The sequence below is a fragment of the Anastrepha obliqua genome, chromosome 5 (genome assembly GCF_027943255.1).
Source record: "Anastrepha obliqua isolate idAnaObli1 chromosome 5, idAnaObli1_1.0, whole genome shotgun sequence".
NCBI lineage: Eukaryota > Metazoa > Arthropoda > Insecta > Diptera > Tephritidae > Anastrepha > Anastrepha obliqua.
In genome coordinates, this window is record NC_072896.1 from 47,495,833 (window position 1) to 47,522,807 (window position 26,975).

At 36.4% G+C, this 26,975-nt stretch overlaps 2 protein-coding genes across 3 annotated transcripts in view; both read left to right on the forward strand.

Annotated features, from left to right (window-relative positions):
- LOC129247844 (uncharacterized) overlaps nt 1-16,394 on the forward strand; it is a 78,625-nt gene extending 62,231 nt beyond the window's left edge. Inside the window, exon 5 of the mRNA XM_054887191.1 lies at nt 16,377-16,394. The gene's annotated coding sequence lies outside the window, so the exon portion shown is untranslated. The remainder of the gene's footprint in view (nt 1-16,376) is intronic.
- LOC129247842 (uncharacterized) lies at nt 1,433-25,692 on the forward strand. 2 transcript variants are annotated; one of them, XM_054887185.1, is made up of 11 exons: nt 1,433-1,510; nt 2,577-2,711; nt 9,903-10,105; nt 12,565-13,681; nt 13,741-13,869; nt 16,246-16,351; nt 16,430-17,226; nt 17,321-17,999; nt 19,851-20,041; nt 20,108-20,580; nt 25,284-25,692. In XM_054887185.1, exons 2-11 carry the CDS (start codon nt 2,647-2,649, stop codon nt 25,484-25,486), a joined length of 3,963 nt encoding a protein of 1,320 aa, XP_054743160.1. In that variant the 5' UTR covers nt 1,433-1,510; nt 2,577-2,646; the 3' UTR covers nt 25,487-25,692. The 2 variants fall into 2 exon arrangements, with proteins under 2 accessions (XP_054743160.1, XP_054743161.1); XM_054887186.1 differs by lacking the exon at nt 1,433-1,510 and adding an exon at nt 1,986-2,135.
- The last annotated feature ends 1,283 nt before the right edge of the window (nt 25,693-26,975 follow it).

Consider the following 26,975-nt stretch of genomic DNA (forward strand, 5'->3'; position numbering starts at 1 on the left):
TTCACTTTGATGGTGTGTTGTCCCATAGCAAGGAAGGGCTCAGGTTCTATTTATGACGAGGCCGCGGCCTCTCTCGCCAATGCGCCCGCTAGTTCGTTCCCAGTTATACCTCAACATCCTGGTACCCAAATTAACTGGATGCGATTGTGCGTTTTTAGTAGATTGAGTGCGATGCACTCAAGGACTCAGTGAGAACTTAATCTCACAGAATGATAGTGCCTTGAGTGTCGCCTGACTATTGCTCGAATGACAATTCGCTAACTTCGGAAATTTGTTTCTAAATTTATCTCTGCACATAGCCTGATGGTATACACCATATAATCCAGCGCCTATGTCTTCTGGTGTCCTGTAGAGATATATATGTATATTGATAGACACATATTTGCGCAGTAATCGAAAAGGTTTGCAATAAACTTATTTGCGATTGTAAGTGGGTTGTTATAAATATTGACAACTCTCACACAGATCTGCAAATTCACTTTGAATCGCTATCCCTGGATCTTAAAGCGTGAACCCTATTTTATTCAATATTGCGAATTTTTTTGGAATTTGCATATATGATTATTATAGTGTAAGATTCAAGTTCTTATTTGAGTATAATCAAAACGGCGCTTTAGTGCTACTTGAGGAGTGCCAGACTGGCACTTCAACCACTTCACCTATGTATAATCAAAATATTTTTGAAAAAAGGAGGGGTAAAAACATCCAACCAATTTTTTATGAGTTTTTACCCCCAATTCATTCCATGAAAGGCACTTGTGGACTACCAATTTCGTTCAATAAACAAGAAAACATGTAAACCTGTGTAATTCATGGAAATTTAATTTTATTTGGTGTTAGTTAGTTTTGTATGACAATCCTCCAGGAATTGTATGTAACATACACAATTCCGCAATGCAACTCTGTAACTGCTAAACACTATGTATGTTACAGTTGTAGCTTCGTGACATCCGCCTTTCACCACTACTATCTTACAGTTACAGTCGTCACAACTTTTGAAAGATCTCACAGCTGTTATCAGTGACTTTACAGTATCAGTAGCAAATATTCACTAATATTTGTCTTCTTTATTAAACGTACATATGTACATGGGAGCATGCATATGTTTGCCCATCGCATGTTTGTATACATGCATACCCATGCACTTATATATGTACATATATATGCATACTCTTGCATACCACTTATAAATAAATAGGTATAATATTAAGAAATTAAGAAATATAAAATGTTCTAAGCGGCAACCGTCTCTCCCACAACAAGTACAAATGCTTTCTCTATTTTCAATCTCACTCTCTGTATTCATTGTATCCTCTCTCAATTGCTCCTTTTTATATGCTCTTTCAAAAGCTTCAAGCACATATCGCAAGCTCTTGAGCTTTGAATACAACATCTAAAAGTATTATTTTATTCTCTACAATTAGTATGCAGTGCATAAAAATGTGAAAGACGTGAAAATAAAAATGTTAAAAATATATAGGGAATATTAAATGGAATTCTGCAATATATTGTATATTATTTAATCAAGTATAATTTAATATAATAGTTAAAGTTAGTAACATATTAAAAACAAAGAAAAAACAGAGTGAAGTGCAAAAGGACTAAGTAAAAATATGGAATTTCAATGAGAGAAAGTGTCAACGAAATACTCTTGAAATGTCCCATAGAGTCGTAGTAGCGCGCTGGTTGTCGCACGGTTCCCAGCGCTCCCCTAGTGCCAAATCTGTTGTTGATGCTATTAATTGATTTATTAATACGTCACTAAAATTTAAATTAATAAAAATTAATTTTAGAAAGTGAAAAAATTGCTATTCTAGTGTGCATACATATACATATGTGCATATTTATGTATCCGTGTGTATTTTTTAAAGAATATATCTACATATGTGTGTTGATATGTATGCATCAAAAATTTCCTATGGTGTTATTAATAGAATTATTTGTGTTTTAATTTGTGATAGTGTTAACCTGAACGAATTGAAGCATTTAAATTCAATTTTAATTAAGAGCTTAATGAGCTCAATCATAGTTTTATTTAAATCGAAATTGCAGCAATGAAAATTTACAGAGGAAAATATCGCAATGTGTATACAAAATCGAATACTGTTTAAAAGTGAGAAATGGGCCAATGAATGGTATGCTCATCATGCGGGAATGAAGGTGGCGTGGAAACGCCTCTCTTCCCACTGGCTACTTACATACATTCCATACATAGCGTTATTAGTATCTACGTAAAGGCACAGGGTACAAGCACTTATACATATGTACATATATCCGAGCATGCGTTTCTCCAACGGTCTTCCCTGAATATTAGTTGACCTGTTGTATGAGTACAATTTTGATATTCGCACTAATAGGGGTGGCGGTAATAAGTGAATGTGCTATGGCAGACAGTAGTGGCAAGGTGCAACGCAACAAAGCGCAAACTAGATACGTATTATTATGCAGCTACGAGTACATATGTATAATGTGACAATAAATATCGGATCCATGAGATTGCGTCTAGACCACGACAATGATTGTTGAATTTGAAGTGCAATGGCATTACTTTGCGCTTACTTCTTATTTATTTGCAGCTATCTAAACGCTAAAATAGCATAGACGACTTAATTGAATAATTAAATAAATTAAAAAAAAATTAAAAAAATGGGTAACGTTTGCAGTTCTGGAGATAAACGAAAAAACGACAGCATATCAGAGAAATCAGACGAGTGAGTAGATATAAACATATCTAAGTACATATATGTTTGTATGTATGCGTTTACATTGATGTTATTAAGGATATCTTCTTTTTATAAGAAACATTTATACTGACACTTGGCCGACAAGTAGTTGGAGTCGATCGGATTACTTTTCCTCAAATTAAAATCGGTTATGGTAGGCAGTTTATATAAACAAATGAAGTGAATATAAAGATAATAATAAATACGTTTCCACGACAGTCGGTTCTACGTTACCGAAACGACCCGGATTTATATCCGGCCAAGGACTGTCACTCCAGCAGCATTCACCGTATGTAAGTATGGGGAATGTTTATGCTGCTACAACAACAACAACATAATAATAAATACCTTCTACTCAAATATGAACGAGACGTTATCAATAAAACGGTCCGCGGATGACATATGGCAAAAATAAATTTTTTGTTTTTTGGTAGGACTGTTATAAGCTTACATGGCAAATTTCAGCGTGATATGTCACATAGTTTGTTTTCTGTGCTACTGTAAACAAGTCAAGCTCGAGTGTGTTCTTCGAATTTAACGATGGAAATTCAAGTTGAACAAAGAATTTGTTTCAAATTTTGTTATTCCAACAAAATTTCGGCTTCAGACGCCTTAAAAATGTTGCAGACAACCTATGGGGACTGTGCTCTATCGCGTGCACGTGTTTTCCAGTGGTACAAATCGTTCAAAGAGGGCCGTACATCAACCCAAAAAACCACGCCAAAGTCGCTCAAAAATTAAGGTTTTGCTGACTGTTTTTTTTCGATTACGAAGGTGTGGTGCACTCGGAGTTCCTTCCGCAAGGCCGATCGGTTAACGCTGAATATTATTTAGACGTTTTAAAGCGTTTGCGCGAGAACATTCGTCTTAAAAGGAAGGAATTTTGGAACAACAAGTCATGGTTCTTGCATCACGATAATGCACCAGCTCACACATCACGTCTTGTTCGCGATTATTTGAACAAAATTAATGTTAATATCGTTCCGCAAGCACCGTATTCGCCTGATATGGCTCCATGTGACTTTTTCCTGTTTCCCAAGCTCAAGTTGCCGCTCCGTGGAAAACATTTTGAGACAATTGAAGTCATAAAAGAGAATTTGCCATATAGAATCGGACTACTAACTTTTCCGATATTGTTATCCGCTTTTGACGTGGGAGCAATAAATTATAAGTTTCTTTAGCGGTATTTCTAAGTTTTATTTGAATTCTCTCAGCCTTTCGTTGATCTATTATTAGACTCTGGAGCGGATTAACCATGGCTGGCTGCATAAATAAAGAAAATAAATAACTGGCGTCTACACTTCTGTTACTCCGATTTGTGTATGACGTGCACTTTTAATGCGACTGCGAACGGCAAATGGTTTTTATGGAGAATTGCTTATTTTATTGGAAATTTGCTGGCAAAGGGGCGACCGCTATTAGATCCCACATTGATGTGGTTCAAAAGTTCTGTGTCCATTTACCCTTTTCTAACTGCATTCTAAAATACATTTTTATTCCATAATTTTCTTATAAACTTTAACTTAACTTGGGGGTGCCCCAATCCCACAGAAAAAAATTCATAGCGGTAATATCGGGCGACTGGGTGGCCAGGGTATATCACCGAAACAGCTTAGTTTGTTAGCGAACAAATCATGCCATATCGTATTGGTCTCTCTGGTCGTGTGCGGCGTGTTGCCATCTTGCTGAAACCATGTATAGTATGTGTACTGATGGAAGAATGTTTTCTCATTATTGGCAGAAAGTAGTCCACCATTCACAGAAATTGCTTGCCTTCCACGATTTTCAAAAAAAGTATGATCCAATTATTCCACTGCTTGGCAATGCACATCAAACCGTCACTTTGAGTCTGTGAAGTGGATGTTGCTATTTTAATAGTAGGTCCTTTAGGTTGTCAATAATAAGAATTTTGCTTATTTACACTTCCCTTTAAATGATAATATTGTTTACTGTACGAAATCTCTTCAACATTATCTTGGAGACATTATTAAGACATATTGAAATCGTTAGGTTTAAGCGCTACATCATCACAATGCCATCACACAGGGGCTACAATCTTTCGCCAACAAATACCTTCGCATCATCTGCAGAATAGTCTGGCCAAGCACCATCATTAACGACGCACTGTGGATATTAACGAATGAGGAAATAGGGAAATTAAATGCAGAAAGTGGCGATGAATCACACGTTGAGAAAACCAGCAGATAGCATCACGAGAATGGCACTGGACTGGAACCCGCAAAGAAGCAGAGGTTGCGGTCGACCAAAAAACACTTGGAGAAGATCGATGTTGCGCGAACTAGCAGATGCCGGCATCTCATGGGACTGTGCAAAAAGAAACAAAACCGTGTTCGATGGAAGAGTCTTTTCGAGGCCCTATGCTCTCGAGAGGAGTAATCAAGGAAACAAAAAAAAAAAGGTTTAAGCGCGTGCACGATTTGAATTTCGAAGGGACGAAGTCTAAGATCCTCTCTCAATATTTAAAGCACAATAGGTTTTGGAAGTTCCAGGACTTTCTTGCGCACGGACTGACACAGATTATTGCGGAAACGTGCGAGGAGTTCAATATTTTCATTTTATTCATTTTTTTCGATGTCCCCCTAGGCGAGAGAGAGTTGCCTTTTATATTTTCTTATAGTCGCTGTTCGCTCTTCGATGAATTCTGTGAAGGTCGTGCAAAATCAGTTGTTGTGCCAGAAAATATTAAAGTTGGGCGCAAAAAGATTGAGTAAGATCGTCATGTCACATACCATGAGATTGAGGCAGCCTTGGGCATTAGTATAACAAGCCAATGAGATTTTGCAAGATCACCTTGTGCTAAAAATGGTTGGATTCCATACAATTTACATAACGCCCTAGATATGTGACTTGGCAAAGCGTTCCGAAAATTGGCCCAAACTAATGCGAAAGTGTATTGATCATCACCGAGAATATTTTGAAAAACAATAAAACCGTTTTCAACCACCAATGCCAATTTTTCCATTGCTAGACCAGAAATACAAATATCCACCTTCGTATTATTATTTCACAATCGACCAATTATATCAGACAGATATTGCATTTTGGTGAGAAAAGCGAAAGTTTTCAAATAAATTTTAATAAGCTTTGCAAACATTTTAATATCTTCATCGTAACATATGGAAAGTAAGAAATATATATATTTCTTTAAACGTTCCTATGATTCATGAAGTAATAATTAATGGTGATGTAAGATGTCTAATTTTCACCCTGTGTCAGCCATCTTGAGCTACTTAATAAATCTGTGATGGTCTCTTGGAAAAGTTACTTTTTATTTCACAATTCATGCCACAAAACGTGGGCAAAATAGGACGTTAAGTTTGTTCATGTCCCAAAGGGCAAAATGAAAAGAAAATATTGGATAAAATCGTGCGGCACTTCATTGAAACCAAGCAAAATAGTTTGAGTGTATCACTTTGGGGCAACGGATTTCGAGGTCGGGCCAAATCGGCAGAGGACGAAATTGTCTAATGATTTAGCCCGAGACGGTCCATACTTTGGTTGAAGCTTTTACGCAAGCAGAGTAAATAATAATATAAAAACAAATATAAAAATATAAAAAACAAAAAAAAAAAAACAAAAATGAATGAGTTGGTGCGTGACTACCATTCGGGAGAGCATAGGTTTGAAACCCCTTGCATGAACATCAAATAGAGAAAAAGTTTTTCTTATAGCGGTCGCCTCTCGGCAGTCAAAGACAAACGTACGAGAGTAATTCTGCCATGAAAAAGCTCCACTTAAAAACCATTTGCCGTTCGGAGTCGGTTTAACCCTTTGGGCGAGCGTCACTGAAGACGAGAGGTATTGGAGTGCGCAATAAAGAAAATAAGTACGTTGAACGTTATAAAAACTAAGGCTTTATTTAACACAAGAAAAAACGTTTATAAATTCGAAAATTAATTATAAACCAACAAATTGAAAAAAACAACAAAAAGAAGTTTGGTTGTATTTATGTATACGTTAGGGTTAGGGTTAAAATAAACTGGAACCATTTAACAACATCAAGTCGCACACCATACCACAAATAGAAGGGGGAGCTCGGTCAAAAAGGGTGTACGTTCCAATTACTTATTTTTGTTTTTTTTTTTGTTTTGCTTAACCGAATTTTTATTTGGATCATATACTAACTGTCGTGTGTTTTCCTTTGACTAGTGAAACTGGATAGATGCTTTCCATTTCAATTCAACCGGGCTGTTCGGGTCATGTTCTTCGATTTCGATGTAACTGAAATATGTTGCTCTCTGGTCAAAATAATGAGACACGTATTTTTTTTGTTCGCCCGAAAAAAATTTTTTTCAAGAGTTATCGGCAATTTTGTTTTACGGTTCAAACTCGATTTTTTTTAATTATATAAGAAAATTTTTTTTTTAAATGCCCATAACTTAGTCAAAAATGAACCGATTTTAATAATTCTGGGTTCAAAATGATCGCCATTACTTACAGGAGCGACTTAATGTAGAAAAAATTGCAAAAAAGTAGTTGAAAATTTTTTATTTAGCAAAAAAGAAAAAAAAAATGAAATTTTTTCGAAATTCAATATTTCAAAAAGTGTATTTTTTTTTTTTTTTATAACTTTTTCCAAATCAAGAGGACACCTCAAACTTCAATTGAGCTGAATGCCCAGTAGCTAAAATGAGTTGTTTTTGAGTAATGAATTTTTGAGTAAAAAACCTGTTTCGCACTTTTTGTTTTTTGCAAAATAAAACATTTTCAACCTCTTTTTTGCAATTATTTCTACATGAAATCGCTCGTGTAACTAATGACGATCATTTTGAACCCAAAATTATTAAAATCCGAAAAATTTCTTATATAATTAAAAAAAATCGAGTTTGAGCCGAAAAACAAAATTGCCGATAACTCTTGAAAAAAATTTTTTTCGGGCGAACAAAAAAATACGTATCTCATTATTTTGACCAGAGAGCAACATATTTCAGTTACATCGAAATCGAAGAACATGACCCGAATAGCCCGGTTGAATTGAAATGGAAAGCATCATATATATAATTGGCGCGTACATCCTTTTTGGGTGTTTGCCCGAGCTCCTCCTCTATTTGTGGTGTGCGTATTGATGTTGTTCCACAAATGGAGGGACCTACAGTTTCAAGCCGATATTTTTATGAGGAGCTTTTTCATGGCAGAAATACACTCGGAGGTTTGCCATTGCCTGCCGAGGGGCGACCGCTATTAGAAACATGTTTTTCTTAATTTATGTGTTCCACCGAGATTCGAACCAACGTTCTCTTTGTGAATTCCGAATGTTAATCACGCTCCAACCCATTCGGCTACGGCGGAATGGTTAAGTTAAAAATATAAATAATTAAGTACCATTCATAAAATAACATAAAATTATTCTATGGTTTACATCGACCTTTTTTCAATTTTTTATTACGTTTCCCTTACTTCCAAATTGCAGCAATGGGTTAAGTGGTTCCGAAATCAGTTGTTATTATTGAATTATGACTGTGTTTCACCCTGTCTCATTTTTCAAAAATTAAAGTAAGGAACCTTCAAATGTGAGTATTTTAAGCTGGCTGGCACACTTTGTTTTATTACCCTATGATTTACGGGGACCCGGTCTAGAGCTCGAAAATTTGGGGTATTTTAAGGATTTTTTTTACAATAAAAAGAGGAAAAACGATATTTAGATTTTCAAGGCTTTTTATTTCACTTCTTTCACATACAAAAATGAAACAGAAAAATTCTTTTTAATTTAAAAAATGGCGCTGAAGTTGACCCTCTCAAAAAAATTGTTGTCAATTTTGGTTCTTCTACAGGGTGTGCCATCATTTATGTTGGTATGAAAACATTGAATAACTTTGAAAAAAAAAAAAATTATTTGTATTGTGATCTATTTTTATTTGGTTTGGTTATTTACAATTTATTAAAACTATTTTTTGAATACAATATCAATCAAGCGGCCACCTTTATTAGCAATCACAAACGCGATCTTTTTTCTGCGTTTCTCATCACCTTGTCAAGCATTTCGGGTTTTATAGCGTCCATTTCGGTTGTTTCGGTGTAAAGCGATCCATGGTTGAAATTTTACTGAATTGACGTATCGAAAACATGTACATATGTTGAAGTCGATCGGTTGGTAAATGACAAAGTTATTCAGCGTTTACATACCAACATAAAAGATGGCGCACCCTGTATTCATCTGAAACACAAAAACCAAAAAAATTATTAATCAATATGACTGTAGCTACGTCCCGTACTAGAATAAAAAAAAAATTAAAAAATTGACAAAATGGCGCGGTTTTAAATTTGACACTTTAAAAATCGGGGTTTTCCAGTTTTTTAATAAAAAAAATACGAAATAATTGAAATAATAATATGATTCCGAAACGGGTGATAGCCCATTGTGAACAACATATTAAAATTTCAGACGATTCGGTTGAATTGTTTTTCTTTTGTTTAAGTAGTTTTGAGGTAATTGAGTATAAAGTTTGAGGTAAAGGAGCGCGCGGACCGCTCTCTACCTAGTTAATGGGCTGTAGCAGCTAAAATATTGAGAATTTCTGCATGAAAATTTCACAGATACTATGCTTTCGAAATATCGACAAAAACGAAAAATCTCAAGCCAAGGCGGATTCATTAAAGGTGTTGGCAATACACCTACAACAACATTTTGTACATTGAAATGCCTCGACAGAAGGAAATAGAAAAGAAGAAGAAATGGACGAACTGCGTCCGACTTGCATTTGAAACTAGAAGCATACGACGATAGTGTGAACGGCTTTTCGTCATTTTCTATTGTGCCGGCATTCGAATGTATATGGCGAAAGGAAAAAAAAACAAATTACTTAGTCTACTGATACAACCTTTAATTACTAGAATAACTAAGTAAAAAAAAATTTAAAAACCTATCCCCAAGATCCATCGAAAATTAGAAACATTTTTTAGACATTATATAGTTAATATTTTTAATAATTTATGTTTTAAACGACACAGTAAAAATCTTGTTAATTACATTCCCCAATTTGCTTATATAACCCACCCATAAGAATTCGAGTTGTTTTGTAGGTAAATTGCAGTATTAGAAACCTAATTCAATTCAAGACATTCTTGCTGCACATGCATCCGTACATACATATTATATAATACAATCGCATATGTAATCAAAATTATACGTTTGTAAAATTACGTTCCACCATTTTGCAGTTCCTCGCCGTACCAAGAAGCCAATAAAAAAGAAATTCAATTAGAATCGGTTGGAAATAACAGTGAAAAATTAGCGCCTTTGGCCGATCCAGAGCCAGTGCCACCAGATGTGCCATTTACAGCATCAGCGCAGAATGAAGCACAGCAAACACCCAACGAAGCCAATAAAGATGCTATCAAAGGAAGTCAATGCTTGGAGAAGGGTATGTTCATAATTATATGGGTAGAAGCAACTGCATAGATGTACATATGCACTTATTATATAGAAACAGAAATAACTAAATATTACTTATACTATATCATGTAATACAATAAATATTAATATTAAATACGCCAACCTACGAACATCTCATCTACTTAGGTATATAGCATTCAAACAGATAAAGAATCGATTCGAATCCTGAAAGTATTCGTTTTGGTTCTTCTTGAATCAAAGGTGGCCTCAAATTTGTTAACTTCGCAGAATCTAAATGAAACTGTAGCATAACTTTACCGTGACTTAACGGAGATGTGTTGTATGAGAGTGTCAAAATACCGAACTTTGGTAACCAAAAATAAAAAGTTAGGTTAGGATAGTGCAAACATGGAAGAGAGTAGAAAACATATTTGAAAGAAAAAAGTTGCTTATAATAAAAAGATGTAAACATAATCAACAACTATGCCAGTTCAACAATTGATTTCGTCAAATTCATTAAGAACAGAATAATGGTACCGCAATATGCGCAACTTCCGCCCAGTAAGAATTTCCGTGAGCTTTCTCCATAGGATAGTTTATGAGATGTTTGAATTTATTATGGTTGTACCCTCATAGAACTTTGCCTGGCGTAGCCTCACATTGTGGTGCCAACTTGAGTTTCGTAGACATTTTCAGGAAAGGCTCTGATGCAAGCAGTTTCGAAGCCGCAACCCCTTTAGCCACTGAATCAGGTACCTCGTTCCCGGGCATAGCTCGTGTGGCGGGATCGATAAAAGTTGAAAGCGATGCATGCCCTTAATGAGTTTAGTTAATCTATATCATCCAGAAATATTGAGGACTTAACCTCAAAGGGGGCAAACACTTTAAAATGGCTTAAATGGCTCATTGCGGAAGTTTTTCTTCATATTTATCTCGGCATACACTTCTGCTTAGAATATACTCGGATAACTGCCCATCGGCATCGAAAGGGTCAAACATCCCAGCGCTTTTGCTTTCGAAGTTTGCTCTCAAGAGCAGAGGAGCTCCAGTTTGCTTAATTTTTTTGTTCAATCAGGAAGGTTTTTTCCCGATGTCATCTCTAGGAATTGTGCTAGCGGGAGATGCAAACACAACGTTTCCATATTTCTGGATGAGATTACTTTTTCCTTACCCAAACCCTCTCTAGTAGGGTGCGCTTAGTTGGCTGGTGAAAAACTATGGGTTGTGGTGTCAAGACGGGGACTACTTACATTACAGCTCCCTAAGCAGTGAAGCACTCCATATGTAGACGTCCACGCAAGTGGAGAAAGTTACTGATCGCCATTCACTTGGGAGTGGCCAGGACGATTTTTCTATATATGGTTCAAGCAGCTCACAACTTCCGGGAATATCCCGGTAACCTCTTGGTGGCTTCCGAACACCCGTTCCGCCAACGTCAGAAGGCGAAGCACCCCAGGATAGCTGGTTGTGCGCTAATTCTGATAAAACCTGATATCTGGGTAATAAATGATGCAAAATTATTCACACTTGGTACAAATATTGAGTAAAAATAAATACGAGCAAGAAAAATTTTGAAAAATATGCAGTCCCCTTTGTCGAGTAAATGCTTGTATTTCGACTTAATTCAACTCTCCCAAATATGGATAATAGAAAAAGACCAACGCCAGAAATAGGGTTAGGAGCTCGGCCAAACACCTAACAGAAGGGTGCTCACCAAATATTATTGTATTATAATTATTTTTTAACTTGGTAGAGATATTGCTCCCCAATTAATTTAGATCCGGCATAAATATTGTTGGGAGCGGATAAAAACCACTGGTATTTTTTATATGTTAAGACTAAATTTCTTTTCGTCCGTCTGATGTTACAAGCAATAAATTCCATGATTGATTCCAAAAATTAACAGTCAGCCAGAATAAAAATTTACCAAAATGTACGCGACTATATACAATTTAGCACATTCTTACTTGTTTGTATTTGAGTTTGGCTTCTAGGATAACACCCCGGCCCATAACCTCTCATACAGTTTCAATTGTTATATTGAGGTCCACCCTAGCTCTCAGTTTCTTGGTCAAGTTCAGAGCTCTTTGCAATTATTCTCAAATTTACCTTTTGCTATAACTATAACATCTTCATAACTGCCTTGATGCCGTTGTCAGTTAGCTTTCATATTTCCTGGCTTAATATTATATCTGCTTTACGTATGAAAAATATTCCGGGTCCTGATCAAAACCTTTAACAAACTATTAAAGATTAAATGGTAAGAATTAGAATGGGGTGGTACAAAAATTCACAGGAATTTGTTTTACCAAAATCGAAAATATACGACAAATCGCTTTTTAAGTTAGTACATATACGTATGTACTTATATTTTCAATCTGAGATTACTTCGAATCAGCCAACAGCTACTATATCCACAGTCTTTCATGAAGTTAGCTTATATGTTTACCAAAAATACTAACTAATACTTGTTAAATAAATCTACAGACTCTGAAACCACAACACCACTGGGTTTGAATGCTCCTTCCGATATTCCGAATCAAAAATCGGCACCCAACAATTTAGCCATTCTTCAAGGAAAACCTCCGCCTGGACGCAAAATCGAAAGGGACAAAAAAATTGTGATTTACATTCTGGCAAATAATAGTCCCGAGTACAAAAAGCACAAGCGTGTTATACATAGTATCTTCAAGCAGTTTGTCAGTAAATGCCAAAGTAAAGGTTTTGACTTTTTAATCTCTGATGTGCATGAAAATGATGTAGGGGTGAAGAAAGACTTCAGTAAATTACCTGAAGTTAAGCGCTGGACGCAAAGCCCACAAGAAGCACAAGGAGGACATGAAGAAGCGGCAAATTGTCTATCAGAAATTTCCAGACACACTTCCACAGCGTACATTATACCAGTGCTATTTCTGGGTTCAACACTCGGCACTCCTATGTTGCCATTGACAATTGAAAGCCAGGATTTTACTTCGGTTTTAGGCGTTGCAAATGAGGAGGAGAAAGTACTGCTGGAAAAATGGTATACGATTGACAACTCATATCAACCAATGTGTCACCGTTTGTACACCCAACAAATCAATATTTACTCAACTGAAGTGAACGGCGAGTTAAATCACTTGTTGGAAGTATTACTTCGACTTTTTTCCGATGATTTAAAGGACTCATATTTAACAACCGTAGTAGAGCAGGAGATTAACAATACTGTACTTATAAGTCAAGAGCTCGCCAAACGATGCATATGGATACAAACTGGAGCACAGTATACAAAATTACCAGAAAATGCCTCGCAATTGGATGCAGAAGTTTTGAGGCGGATTACAAAAGTATATGCTGAGCTAAAAATGCACCTTTCGGAAAAAAATCTAATTAGAATTCTACCCACCATGAATATATTGGATGAAGAGCTAACTGCAGTTATCGAAAATTTGCTGGATAAATCGATCACATCTATTTTCGAAGAACATCAGAACAAAAATAGTATACCTTATAATACAAATGGAGTAGACAAGGTGCTCCTAGAAGAAGTGTATCTAATTTCACATTATTCAAAGATATTGGCACAGAATTCTGCTAATTTTGATATTATGAATGATGTGAAGAGGTAATATTATTCCGGTTCTTGAAAGATTTGCTCCTTTATAACAGTCTCTTTGTTTAAAGATATCTTAAGGATAATACCCAATGGCCACTTGTCATATCTGGAGCCAGCGGTTGTGGGAAAAGTGTGTTAGCATCCAAAATTATGGAAAACGTTCAGAGATGGAAGCCTGATGCTACGTTGATATTAAGGTAAGCATTTTCAAATTGAAATTGATACGAAAATCATAAAAATGAAACACTTTAACACGGCATAAACGTTATAAAAACTGGCAAGTAATCGCAATTGATATTTTTATCTTCGGCATAGCAGATTGCGAATACTCTACAATTTATTTGATTAACTTTGCTTTTGTTCTAAAACTCAGCTAAAAACTCGAAAGGAATATTTTTTATTCTTTTGAGCAAAATAGTTTATAATATTCATCAGTTAACTATGATGATATCTATATTAGCCTGCCGGCGATAAAATCCCTCCCAAAGTAGTCCACAACCTCCAAGGTAGAAATGAAATGCCGAACATCTCCTAACGAGATGACCGAGTCATTTCATCTAAAGGCAACATGGGTTCGTGGCCACTGTGCATAACTACTCGAAACCAAATTGTCCGCTGAGTTCACAGACAATGACATAGACATACCACTTACAAACATGTAAGCTACTTATCTTTGAGGAAATCATAAGAGCAGCGAATGAAAGATGCCGCAATTAAACCACCTGCAGATCCCCAGATAATTGTGGTCGACTCTCAATGCTAAAAGCATAGAATCTCTGCTAAGCCAAAATAAGCGCAGTTTTAGCACACTGATTTCAGTTATAACGGATACTGCTTAATAGACATACACGCCCATAGAATGGGCGTGCAAGCACATGACTTCTGCAGAAGCTGTCTAAATGAGAAAGAGACGATAACGAACCTCCTTTGCCATTGTCCTGCTCTATCCAGACGTAGATTTACCATTTTAGGTAGACACTTTTTAATGAATTTGAAGATCTCAGTACTGTAAAAATCAGGGATCTCTAAAATTTTTGAAAAGTATACACTGGAGAGAGATAAGTACAAGTTTCCCACTCGGCATCACAATGGGCTATGAGCCTGTGTGTCCCATAGTGGACAACCGATTCAACCTAACCTTACTGAGATTAACTCTTTATTTCATTTATGCAATACAACAATAGGATAAATTTTAGCGACCAGCATAACGAGCTCGGTAAAGTTAACGTGTACTCAAATAATTCTGATAAATATTTTTCAAAAGCACAAATTAATAGCTACTAAATAATTAATTCAACAACGGCAGACTAATCACCTACTTTGTTAGAACACTTATTTTGATTATAGTAACCAATACAAGTAGCCTCGGATGTGCGATTGCTAAGACACTGGCATCTAATCGCGTACGTTGGAAAAGCCTTGTAGAGGCAAAATGCGCCTCAACAGTAATCAGGAGAAAACCCAATAATTAATTCGTGATATATTAGTGATGTTTCATATAGAATTTTTATACTGAGCTTCTTCACGTTGATTATTGATGATTAATTTTATTTAATTATTGATTTTATTTTATTGATTTAATTTTATTTAATAATTGAAGACTCATTCTAACAACTAACTCTAATTAGCATCGTGAAATAAAATTTTCCACTCCTTCCTAAAGTTGGTAGTCCAAATAGGAGGCATTTGCTTTTATGTGTGGATATGATCCACAAGTCACCCAATTCAGGCGGCGAATGGTGTATCTGACAGAATTATTCTGAATTTTTTCTATTCTAATGGAATACTCGGTAAAACGAAGATTTCAGATATTGCTGCAGTGTTCCAAGGTGGATCTCACAAAAGGAAAGTACAGACTCTTGAGAGCAAACAGGTCTTAAAATTAAGTTGAGTTTTTCATTACAAATCCAAACATCGACCCAGATTTAGCAACCACTGAGCTTGGAAAACCACATTGTGATACAATAAATATATTAGTATATAAAGATTGGACCTGGGTAACTACCCTGAGGTAACGAATATAACATCCGAATCGGTGGTGTTTATGATAAGGAATTGAGTTCAATTTGTCAAATAAAAAGTGAAGTACACGAAGATACTCGAAAGAAATCCCATGTGATCAAGTTTATTGAGTAAGAAAATAGTTTGTTTGATGAATATAAGCCAATACCGAATAAAAATGTGATATATTTTTATTGAGCTTAGTGTTATGAAATTTGGTGTCGGTGCCACTTTCAGAAAAACGAATATAAAATGTGACTCTCGGCAGGAAATGTGATGTCACTTTTCGGTAACGGATTTCGAGATCGAGCCAGGTTGGAAGCAAGCGAAATTGTCTAGTGATGTTCTACCTAGGATGAATCCTATTTCTACTTTTCCAGCCAGAGACTCCACCATAGCTACTACCTTTAGATACAACAAGACCTGCTATCACATGATCAACCGCAGACCCCTCTATCTCCTGCGTGGTAAAAACGGCCAGACATTTTTACATCGATTTTCTTCTACGGCGACGTTTATAAAGTTTTAAACTAAACGACTTATATATGTATATATTATACTTATTTTTGCAGATACGTGAATTTGACAGTTCGATCTTCCGATCTAACCTCATTGTTGGGCTCCATAACAGATCAATTGTCAATTTTGGCGAATGGCTGCCAGTGTAATTGTGATCATGTAGGTTTCCGATATACTTATGTACATACATATATTTTAACATAAAAAAATTCTAACATTTTTTTCTCTCCCTTACAGTCAATAGAAGGTTATTCGAATATTCTGAAAGAGCTGCTTGAAAACCAGGATTTTTTCGTTGTTATTATTATCGACTCTTTGGATGAGATTCTCTTCGAAGCGAACTTGGACTGGCTGCCGGTAAACCTGAATAGCACGTCCAAAGTGATACTGACCGTAACCGATACTGATAATAAGGAAGAATCGCCAATTTTGAAAAACTTGAGCGACCTCGGCATACCCAACAAGTGTTTTATAAAGATGAAGCAATTTACTGAACGACAGTGGAACGACATTCTTAGTTCTGGTGGCAGCGAATTTTATGCTTCTAATGGTGCGCTCAAATTGCCAGAGGAGTGGAAGACTTTGCGTGGCAAGACACCATTACATGCGAAATCGTTATGGTGGCTAGCTTGGCTTTCGCACATGTCCATTAGTATAACGGATATATCGGATGTGCTAGATAAAATGCTGCAGATTTTGGAGACAAAGCTTCAAACGGAACATGTTGAAATGATGTTACTGATTGTGGCCGTATCAGATTGGGGCATACGCGAGAGCGATTGCTTGGGTATTTTTCAAAAGCAGGCAAAATTAGAAGCGCAGGCCGCTTTTAAGATATGGTCAAAATTTTGCTGGCTTATGGGGCCCATGCTATTGGTTTTAAAAAATATTCGTATTGCCGATAAGAGTTTTAGAGATGCTGTTTTCAAGAGGTATACATACAAAAGGTGGCTGGTACACAAATCAATACGTGACTACTTCGATCGACAAGAGAGCATACTGCCAACTGCGCACGGAAATGGCCATATAACAAAGTAAGGAACTCGGGATAAGTATGAAAAAACTTGAATACGAACAATACGCCCCTGTCTGAATTTGATATTTAATAAATTTTATTTTGACTTTCAGTTATAACTACCAGAAGTACTTAAAACTGCCTTATCATCATTTCTGTGCCATAATCGAAGATAACGCAGCATCGGATAAAATCGAAATACTCTTCAATTGTTTCTATTTCACCGATCTTCAATGGATTGCCGATAAAGTTCATTCTAATGGCCCAGCGTATTTAATGCATGATCTATTAACGTCTGAGAGACTTGCAAAAATTGAGAAGCAATCCTGGATCCATATCAGTTTTTTAAAAGATTTTTTGAAAAACTATATGCGTGAACTTAGCTATGATGGCCATCAGTTTTTCACTTTAATTAATTACTATATGAAAGCGCGAATAAGAGACGATATAACACTCAAAGATGATGAAAAAATCCGCTCTTGGTTGGAGTATACCTATGAAATTGAAATACCTTTTATGGAGATATTAAATTCTAATTTGGGTTCTGATGAGGGCGCATCAACTAGTAGTTACGATGTATTGGTCAATTTGCCTCAAAAAGGCTACTATGTGGCATCGATAAGTACCGAAAGAGAGGAAATATGTATTTGGGCTGTAGAAAATTGTTCGCGAGTACGACAATTGTTGGGTATACCGCAACCGACATCTATGTGTCCAGTCGGAAACTATGAGGCAGCTGTTTTGTGTCGACGTGAAATTCGGGTGATAAATCTCGATGAAGGGAAATATAAGGTAAATCTATAATATAATTAGAAGTGTGGTCAATTCTAGCTGAGAGCTTGCTACGCTTAAAGAATTTCAACTCAAATCGTTAATGATTTCAGAAAGAGCTACTCTTACCAACCCGGTTTTCATTAGAGACTTACACATTTCGTATTTATGTACATAAATAAAAGCGTCGCATTATGTTGGGCGAAGAGTTGAGTTGCTGTTCCATATATGCACTTATCTATGTTCCAAATCGTTAAAGAATATATCGTCTAACTTAATTTTTTCTATTATATTAAACGTGCTAAAAACGAATGCGGAAAATGCTAGAAGCGCTTCTTCTTCTTGATTGGCGCGATAACCACTTACGCGATATTACCAGCTGCCAGTTGGGCGCACCAAGTGAAGCCAAGTTATTTTTCACTCGATCTTTGCCTCGCAAATAAGGCCTTCTTCTTCTTCTGCTACCACCAGCTGGTACTGCATTGAATACTTTCAGAGTCAGAGCATTTGCATTCATTAGCACGATATGGCCCAGCCAACGAAGCCGCTGGATCTTTATTCGCTGCGCTATGTCTATGTCGCCGTAAAGCACATACAGCTCATTGCTCCATCGCCTACGATACTCGCCGTCACTAACGTCCAAAAGTTCAAAAATCTTATACAGAATCTTTCTCGCAAACATTCCAACGGACGCCTCATCGGATATTGTCATCGTCCAAGTTTCTGCGCCAAACGTTCGGACAGGCATGATGACAGCCTTGTAGAGTGTTAGTTTTCTTTGTCGAAAAAGGACTTTATTACTCAATTGCCCACTTAATCCATAGTAACACTTGACTGAATTCAACGCTGACATTGTTCTCGGTGTTATAGCTGGTTCCTAGATAAACGAAGTTTCTTACAATTTCAAAATCATAGCTGTCAACAGTGACGTGGGCGCCATACGCGAGTGCGTTTGTTTGTTTGATGATAGGAGGGACTTCGTTTTGTTCTCGTTCACCACCAAACCCATTTGCTTTGCTTCTTTAACCAGTTTTGAAAAAGCAGAACTAACAGCGCGGTTGTTAAGGCCGAACAATTGTACGCTCTTATAACTGCACTCCAATAACTTTCACTTCACTTCTTCGAAAATGTATGGGGAAAGTTTTATGTTGTTACAACAACAACAGGGATTTTGCAAAAGCAAACTCTTTTCCTGTCAATCCTGTAAAACCTGCTAATCTGGCTTATTCATAATTATTAAAAATAGGTGCAAAATTAATCATCCAATTCTGTGTTTGAATTTGATTACTAAATAAAATTAAATATTTTCAGTAATGAAAACCGTTGACATTTACGCGTTTCGTTGCTTGCCTGGAAAAATTATAAATCTTCAGATTGGGTGATTATTTTGCGCCACTTATTGTGATACATGTGCACATACTAGAATGCTAGTAGAAAATTTTGATCCCGGGATTTGACTATATTTTTTAATGTAATCTGGTGCTTGACTACCATTCGATAGTGGCCCAAAATTTTTTTTCTAATTGTAGTCGCCCCTTGGCAGGCTATAGTACATACATATCTAATATAATATAGGGTGTCCCATTAATACCCCCTATTTGGAAATCTCAAAAGTTGTAATATTTTTATTGTAATAGTAAAGAGAGTAGACATTATGTTTAATTTTCGACCGAATCTCGAATTTTAATTCAGGAGTTAGTATTGAGTTATTCTAAAAACGCCAAAGAAAACAGTGGTACAGCTATTTCTAATTCCCAATGCTTAGTAACGCTAAATTCAAAATATGTGGTATTAATAGGACATATGAATAAATATATGCATGGAAACCCAGTAAGTAAATAAATAACAATAACAATGCAAATAATTTTTCAGAAAACTTTGAAGGGTGTTATGAATCAGAAAATGCCATATTTTGGATTGCATGACCAAAACCATATAGTCTGCTTATCGCGCAATCGAATGTATGTCCATCTTATGAACCTGGAGTCCGGGGACTGTGTTATGACCTTCAAAGCTGGCGAAGACCGATTTCTTAATTCTCTGCTGGTTTCCGGCGATGGACGGTAAGTTAACTGGAAACTTTTAATATTTCCTCCAATTTGAACTAAGATTTATACTTTTATCAACAGTATTCTTGTTTGCGGTGATGAAACACAAAAGCCATTTCCGCTTTTGGTTTGGCATCTATCACAGAAAAAGCTGCTCTACGATTTGCGCATTCCACATCACGATTTCATTACCTCGCTATCGGCCATTACCTATGAGGGTTCATATGTTTGCGTCGTGGCCAAAGAGCTAAATGAGCCTACTCCTAATTTTATTGTTGTATATGATTTGCAAAGCGGTACATTGTTTAAGAAGTGGAAGCCTGTCTGCAATACGGTATCGTTGGCGATATCTCAAGCGAATGCTTGCGTAATAGCTGGTTTAGAAGACGCGAAAATCCTAATTTGGGATTTGATAACCGGCAACTGCAGATCAACACTTATTGGTCATAATGCTCCTGTGACATTTTTAAAATTGGATCCCCTAGGAAAAGTATTGTTGTCACGAGATAAGGAAGGATGTGATAACTCGATACGCGTATGGGAACTGAATACAGGTAATTCAAAATACATATGTGTGTGTAAATAAAAAAAGGGTATATGTGTATATAAATTAAATTTCTACCATCCGGAAATGTACAACTTCAAAACTCAGGGACGAAACACCAAAATTATAGAAAATTTTTTTTCTAATAGCGATCGCCTCTTGGCGGGCAATAACAAACCTCCGAGTGTAACATATATCTCCCATGAAAAAGCTCCTCATAAAAAACCATCTTTCATTCGGAATCGGCTTAAAACTGTATGAAGGTCCTACCGTTTGTGGAACACCATCTAGACGCACGCCACAAATAGGAGGAGGAGTAGCAAAGTAGGAATAGCAAGCAAGTGCGAATCATTCAGGGCAAATGTACTTATGAACCTTGTACCAAAAACCCATTACGAGTCTTTGGGTTTTCGAAAATAAGAAAACATTTGAAAGTTATAATATATACAGGTTGCGCCATACTTTATGTTGGTATGTGGAAATTGTGTGTATTGTGTATGTGTTTTCCAGAGGTTTTGATCTACCAGAAATCGGTTCCTTCAGCACCGGTATTTCAGAGCGTAGAGGTAGGGAATGTGTCTCTCGTCGCGTTTCCCTACTTTGCGTTGGTTGCTCGCGACAAGAAGTTCTGTAGCCCACTATAATGAGGCTCCTGGAACTTCGTCGAAGCCAACTCTTGTACGCCCGGAGGTTGCCTTTAATCCGTTAAGGACTCCTGACCAGCCATTTCGGTGTTCTTATTTAGAGCGTATGAGTTCGGCCTACGGAGACGCTTCTTCTGCAACCCTCTAACTGGGTTTGACTTCTCTTCAAGAGATAAAATCCTCCTGGTTTCGCCAGGCAGCGGCTTTTCCTCAAGGGGCTTAGAGTTAATGGACGGTTCTTAAAATTAATATGCATGCAGGCCGATAAGGCAATCAAATCAAAATCATCAGAGTGGTTCTCGAGGAGGTGGATCTAGGTTTGTCGCCTTGTCCAGGGAGGGTGTTTTTTCTCGTGCAGGAGTACGAGGCTTCTAGTGTATTAGAATTTATAATCAACTGGTTCTTTGGCTACATATGTACTTACATAGATACTTCAGCCCTGGATTAGAAGGCAAGGTAGATTCATCACCCTCTGGGTATAGATAAGCAGTATTCTGTGAGAGACAATGTTACCTCTTGTAGGCTCAGAATCTTCTGCGTCAAGTCTATTTTAAAAAGCGTAGATCCCATTTGGTGCCTGCTCCAATCAGACCTGTCATTTTTCTTGCCTTCCCGTTGCCAGAAGTTTACACAGAAGCTGGTGTATTACTTTGCTATATTTGCCCTTCGTCATTATTGTTGTTCTCCACTTAAGAGTTGGTATTAGATCGGTCTACGAACCCGCCTGTTTTATTGTTTTTGACGTGATAACGTCTTATAATTCGATTTAACAGGCTGCACGCACGAAAAAATGTGTCGTTACCTTGCTCATTAGTGTTACCTTGCTCATATTAGTGTTACCTTGCTCATATGTAGTTACCTTGCTCATTAGTGTTACCTTGCTCTTTAGTGTTACCTTGCTCATATTAGTGTTACCTTGCTCATTGCATTGAATGAACTGCAAGCGAAAGCGCGGAAGGAACGACAAAGCAAACAAAGCAAACGAACGGCAACGTTCGACATCTTGCTCTCCCCTACTTAAGTGAGCGTATATATGTATGTATATGCGCATATGTACATATATAAATTCACGTATTTGTATTGGCATATGCCTTCTTATTGATTATTATTAATTTGATTTACTTGAAGAATTTAAAATAAATCCAAGTTTGTTAATAATACCTGTTGTTTTAATGTTATTATTATTATTTTTTTATTATATATGAAGAAAAAAATGTATGGTAATATTTATTTATTTTATTTTATTTAATATTATAAAGAGGAAAACTTTGTTTGTTTGTAATGAATAGGCTCAAAACTACTGGACCGATTTTAAAAATTCTTTCACCATTCGAAAGCTACATCATCCACGAGTAACATGGATTATATTTTATTTTGGAAATAGGGCTCGAGATATAGGTCAAAACGTGGACCCGGGTAACCTTCGGATGTGTATGTACAATATGGGTATCAAATGGAAGCTGTTGGTGAATGCTTTAGTCCATTCATGCCGCTCCGTGACTAGGGTCTCGAGATAGAGACCAAAACGTGGACCCTAGAATGTGTTTGTACAATATGGATATCAAATTGAAGCTGTTGGTGAATGCTTTAGTACAGAGTATTTTTCATGCCGCTCCGTGACTGGGTCTCGAGATATAGACCAAAACGTGGACCGGGGTAACCTTTGGTTGTGTATGTACAATATGGGTATCAAATGAAAACTGTTGATAAGTGCTTTAATACGGGGTAATTTTCATACCTATTGATGACTAGGGTCTCGAAATATATGCCAAAACGTGGACCCGCCGTGTCTTTGAACCGAATTAAACCAAACTTACACACATTGTTAAGAAGGTATTGAAGATGATTTCCGTATAGTTTGAATACCTATTGGTAGATAGGGTCTCGAGATATAGGTCAAAATGTTGACCCGGGTAACCTTCGGACGTGTATGTACAATATGGGTATCAAATGAAAGCTGTTGGTGAATGCTTTATGATATGTTATGTTATGTTATGTTATGTTATGTTATGTTATGTTATGTTATGTTATGTTATGTTATGTTATGTTATGTTATGTTATGTTATGTTATGTTATGTTATGTTATGTTATGTTATGTTATGTTATGTTATGTTATGTTATGTTATGTTATGTTATGTTATGTTATGTTATGTTATGTTATGTTATGTTATGTTATGTTATGTTAATTATGTTATGTTATATTATGTTATATTATGTTATGTTAATGTTAACTCATTCTCTATATCCATACAAAATATCTATCAAACAAATAAAATTAAAATTTCTTTTGAAAAATGCAACCATTCAATCAGTATTTTCTTATGACGTTATCACGTTAAACTATCGCCAGTAAACCGACTTTACAGACAACCTCTTTTTTTTCTATATATTTTTGGTTCCTAATTGATTCCCTCAAGTGTGAGGGAAAGAAAATCCATAGCTCTTAGTAGCACAGTAAGCTCGTAGCCACTCACTGAGGTGGGGCAAATATCAATGAAGTGATCATGTACCCATATTAATCTGATATCTCTAAGCCAACCTCTCCAACATATGTGGCACTGATGGTATGCCTAAGCAAACTGATGGTACATCCCAGACCTTCATACATAGATGTGCGCAAGCACAACGACCAACATCAGTTTAGGTACCAAGAAAAGGACCGGTATGACCCCATAATAATAATAATAAGAACTAAAAAAACAAAATCGTCTTAGCCCGAACGTAGTTTCTTCTATGAGTACACTAATTTTTACATGTAATTGATATTTATTTAATTTGAATATTACAAGGTGAATCCCAAAATAAATAAGACTGAGCTAAAATAGAAACGACAGGAGCTTTGTTCTGATAACTTCGAGTTTATTTATTCAAATAGTAGTATTTTGCGCGATCTAAAAGGTTTTCGAAAGATTGCTTCAGGTCATTGACCGGAATGTCCTTCATAATGTCGATACAAACCTTTTGGATGGACGCAAAACGTTTTCCTTTCATGGTCAAATGCAATTTTCCCAATAGGTAGAAGTCACAGGGTGCCATATCAGGTGAATACGGTGACTAATTGATGGTTAAATCGCGAATTATAGTCAAAAAATCAGTCACAAGAGTGGATCAATGAGATGCATTATCATCCAGCTTCCTCTTTCGCGGTATTCAGGACGAATTCGACAAATGCGACGAAAAAAACGCTTCAAAATGCCAGAATAGAAAATTGCATTGACGGTTTGGCCCGATACCACGAACTCCTTGCGGACAATTCCCTTGGAATCGCAAAATCAAATGAGCATCGACTTGATTTTTGACTTCTCCAAACGCGATTTTTTGGGTGGTGGCTTGTCTGGAGCCTTCCATTCTTCACTTTGACGCTTAGTTTCACGTTCATGTTGAAAACACAACGTTTCATCACCATGTTGTAAAGGAAATTTTCGTCTTTTTTCACCTTTTCTTGCCTCTTTAATGAGGTCTTTCGAATGTTGAATTCGGAGCAATTTTTGGTCCTCAGTTACAATACCTTTTGCGGAATGAAACGTGCATAGACCTTTCGTAAGCCCAAATGATCAGTTAAAATGCGATAAATCGATGTTTTGGAAATATTCAACTCCGATTCCATGAATTTCAACGATAATTTCGGTTCTTTTTTGATAAATTTACGAAAAATTTCGATGTAATTAGTTTTCGGTGATTACTGATTTTGGTAGGTAAGCCCTCACAACCCTCCGTAAAACGTGTAAGCCACTCATGAACTCTGGCACGATATGGACAATCATTGCTATAAACTTTTTTCATAAATTCAAATGTTTCGGTAAATGTTTTACCGATTTTAAAACAAAATTTGATGTTAGCTCTTTGATCGAAGCTCATTTTGATCGAAACACACTTTAGTCGCAATAACTTCGCTTCCACAGAATCGAATGTCACCAAGCTTTCACCAAGCTAACTTCTAACGCACTAAGTCAAAAACATTTTTATGACGCCAGTCTTCTTTATTTTGGACTTCACCTTGTATGTCAAAAAAACTTTTTTAAATAACAAAAAAAATATTTCTTAATGTGTGTATTATTTCATTTTTTAGGTAAATCGTTAGCCGTTTACAAGCCCCCGGGCCAAATAACAGCGTGTGAGATACTACCGAATGGTGCATTTGTAGTCGTAGCTTTGAAGAACAGAACTGAACTATTGACTTTGGCTTTAAAGAATTACGGAGAAGCTCCATTATATAATTGTTATTTGTATGGCAATCAAGATAACCAAAACCAAACTTTTAATCTTAATTAATTAAAAACAAATCTTTGAACTTTATTAAGTTAAGGAAGTTTTTAATTTAATTATGTGTCTTCATAGGTATTATTTAAAAATTTAAGAAATATTAGTACGCACTTAAGCTTGTACAAAATATTGTTACACCTTTATATTAGATTAAGAATAAGAAACAACAAAAAAAGACTACTCAAGACATAAATACATAAATAGCTGATATTTTGAAATTACAGTGGCTCACAGCTTATTTCAACCAGCACCCTGAAAAAAGTTTGTCTTCCTATAAAATCTAAACTAAAAGCGATATAGAAAAAATTTAAATGCAAGTAGTTAATGTAATGTTTCAAAATAAAAAATATGAATTCATTTATTTTTTAAATGTATTTATAACATTTTCAGAACTTAAAAACTAAAAAATCAACCAAAAAGAAGGTCACAGCTTATTTCAACCAGCTAGAAAATTACACTATTTAAACTAATATATGAAAAAATTTTTAAATATTAATATTTGGTGTGACCACCTTTTTGGTCAACTACCATTTTGAGCCTTTTTGGCATCGATTCGACCAACTTTTGGGTCACTTGTGGCGTTATCTTCTCCCATTCCTCGGTTAATGCCGTTTTAAGGTCCGATTTATTCGAAATTTTCCTTTTTCGGATGTTTGTATCCAAAATGGCCCACAAATTTTCAATAACATTCATGTCTGGTGACTGGGCTGGTGGATGGACAACATGAGGACAGTTCCAGATGAGCCACGTCTGCACAATGCCCGCCTTATGCTTCGGGTCATTATCTTGGTAGAACCTAAAGACGTCCGCAATACCAAGTTTTTCTGCGCTTTGAAGCAAATTGGCCTTCAATATCTCGAGATAAGCAGTTTTATCCATAGTCGTTTCAATAAATTGGAGGTTTCCGACGCCGGCTGCCGACATACAGGCCCATACCATAACGCTGCCACCGCCATGCTTTACTGTGGCCTTTAAATTTTTAGCTTGCAGTTCAGTATTGGGCTTACGCCACACATAAGAAGCTCCATCTGATCCGAAAATATTAAATTTCGACTCATCACAGAATAACACTGTATTCCAATAGGCATTGTCCTTGTGCAAATTGTCCTGGGCAAACTTCAGGCGACACTTCCTATTTTTGTCACTTATAAATGGTTTCTTGCGCGCTACTCTGCCATTGAAGTCATGCTCCCGAAGCACCCGGCGAATCGTTTCTGGGTGGCATGACTTGCCCAGCTCTTCCTCAACTTCATTGGCCACTTTTGGAGCCGATAATCTTGGGTTTGCCTTGATTTTGCGAACAATATAGCGCTCGTCTGATGAATTAAAAATTTTGTTGGGAGCACTTCTACCCTTGTCATGGGTTCTATTTTCGCGAACAAATCGGTAAATGATGCTTTGGACTGTGGAATCACTAAGTCCAACCATCTCCCCAATTTTCCTGCGGGAATGACCAGATTTATAGTGGCTGAGGACAAGCTCTCGCTGCTCGATGGTT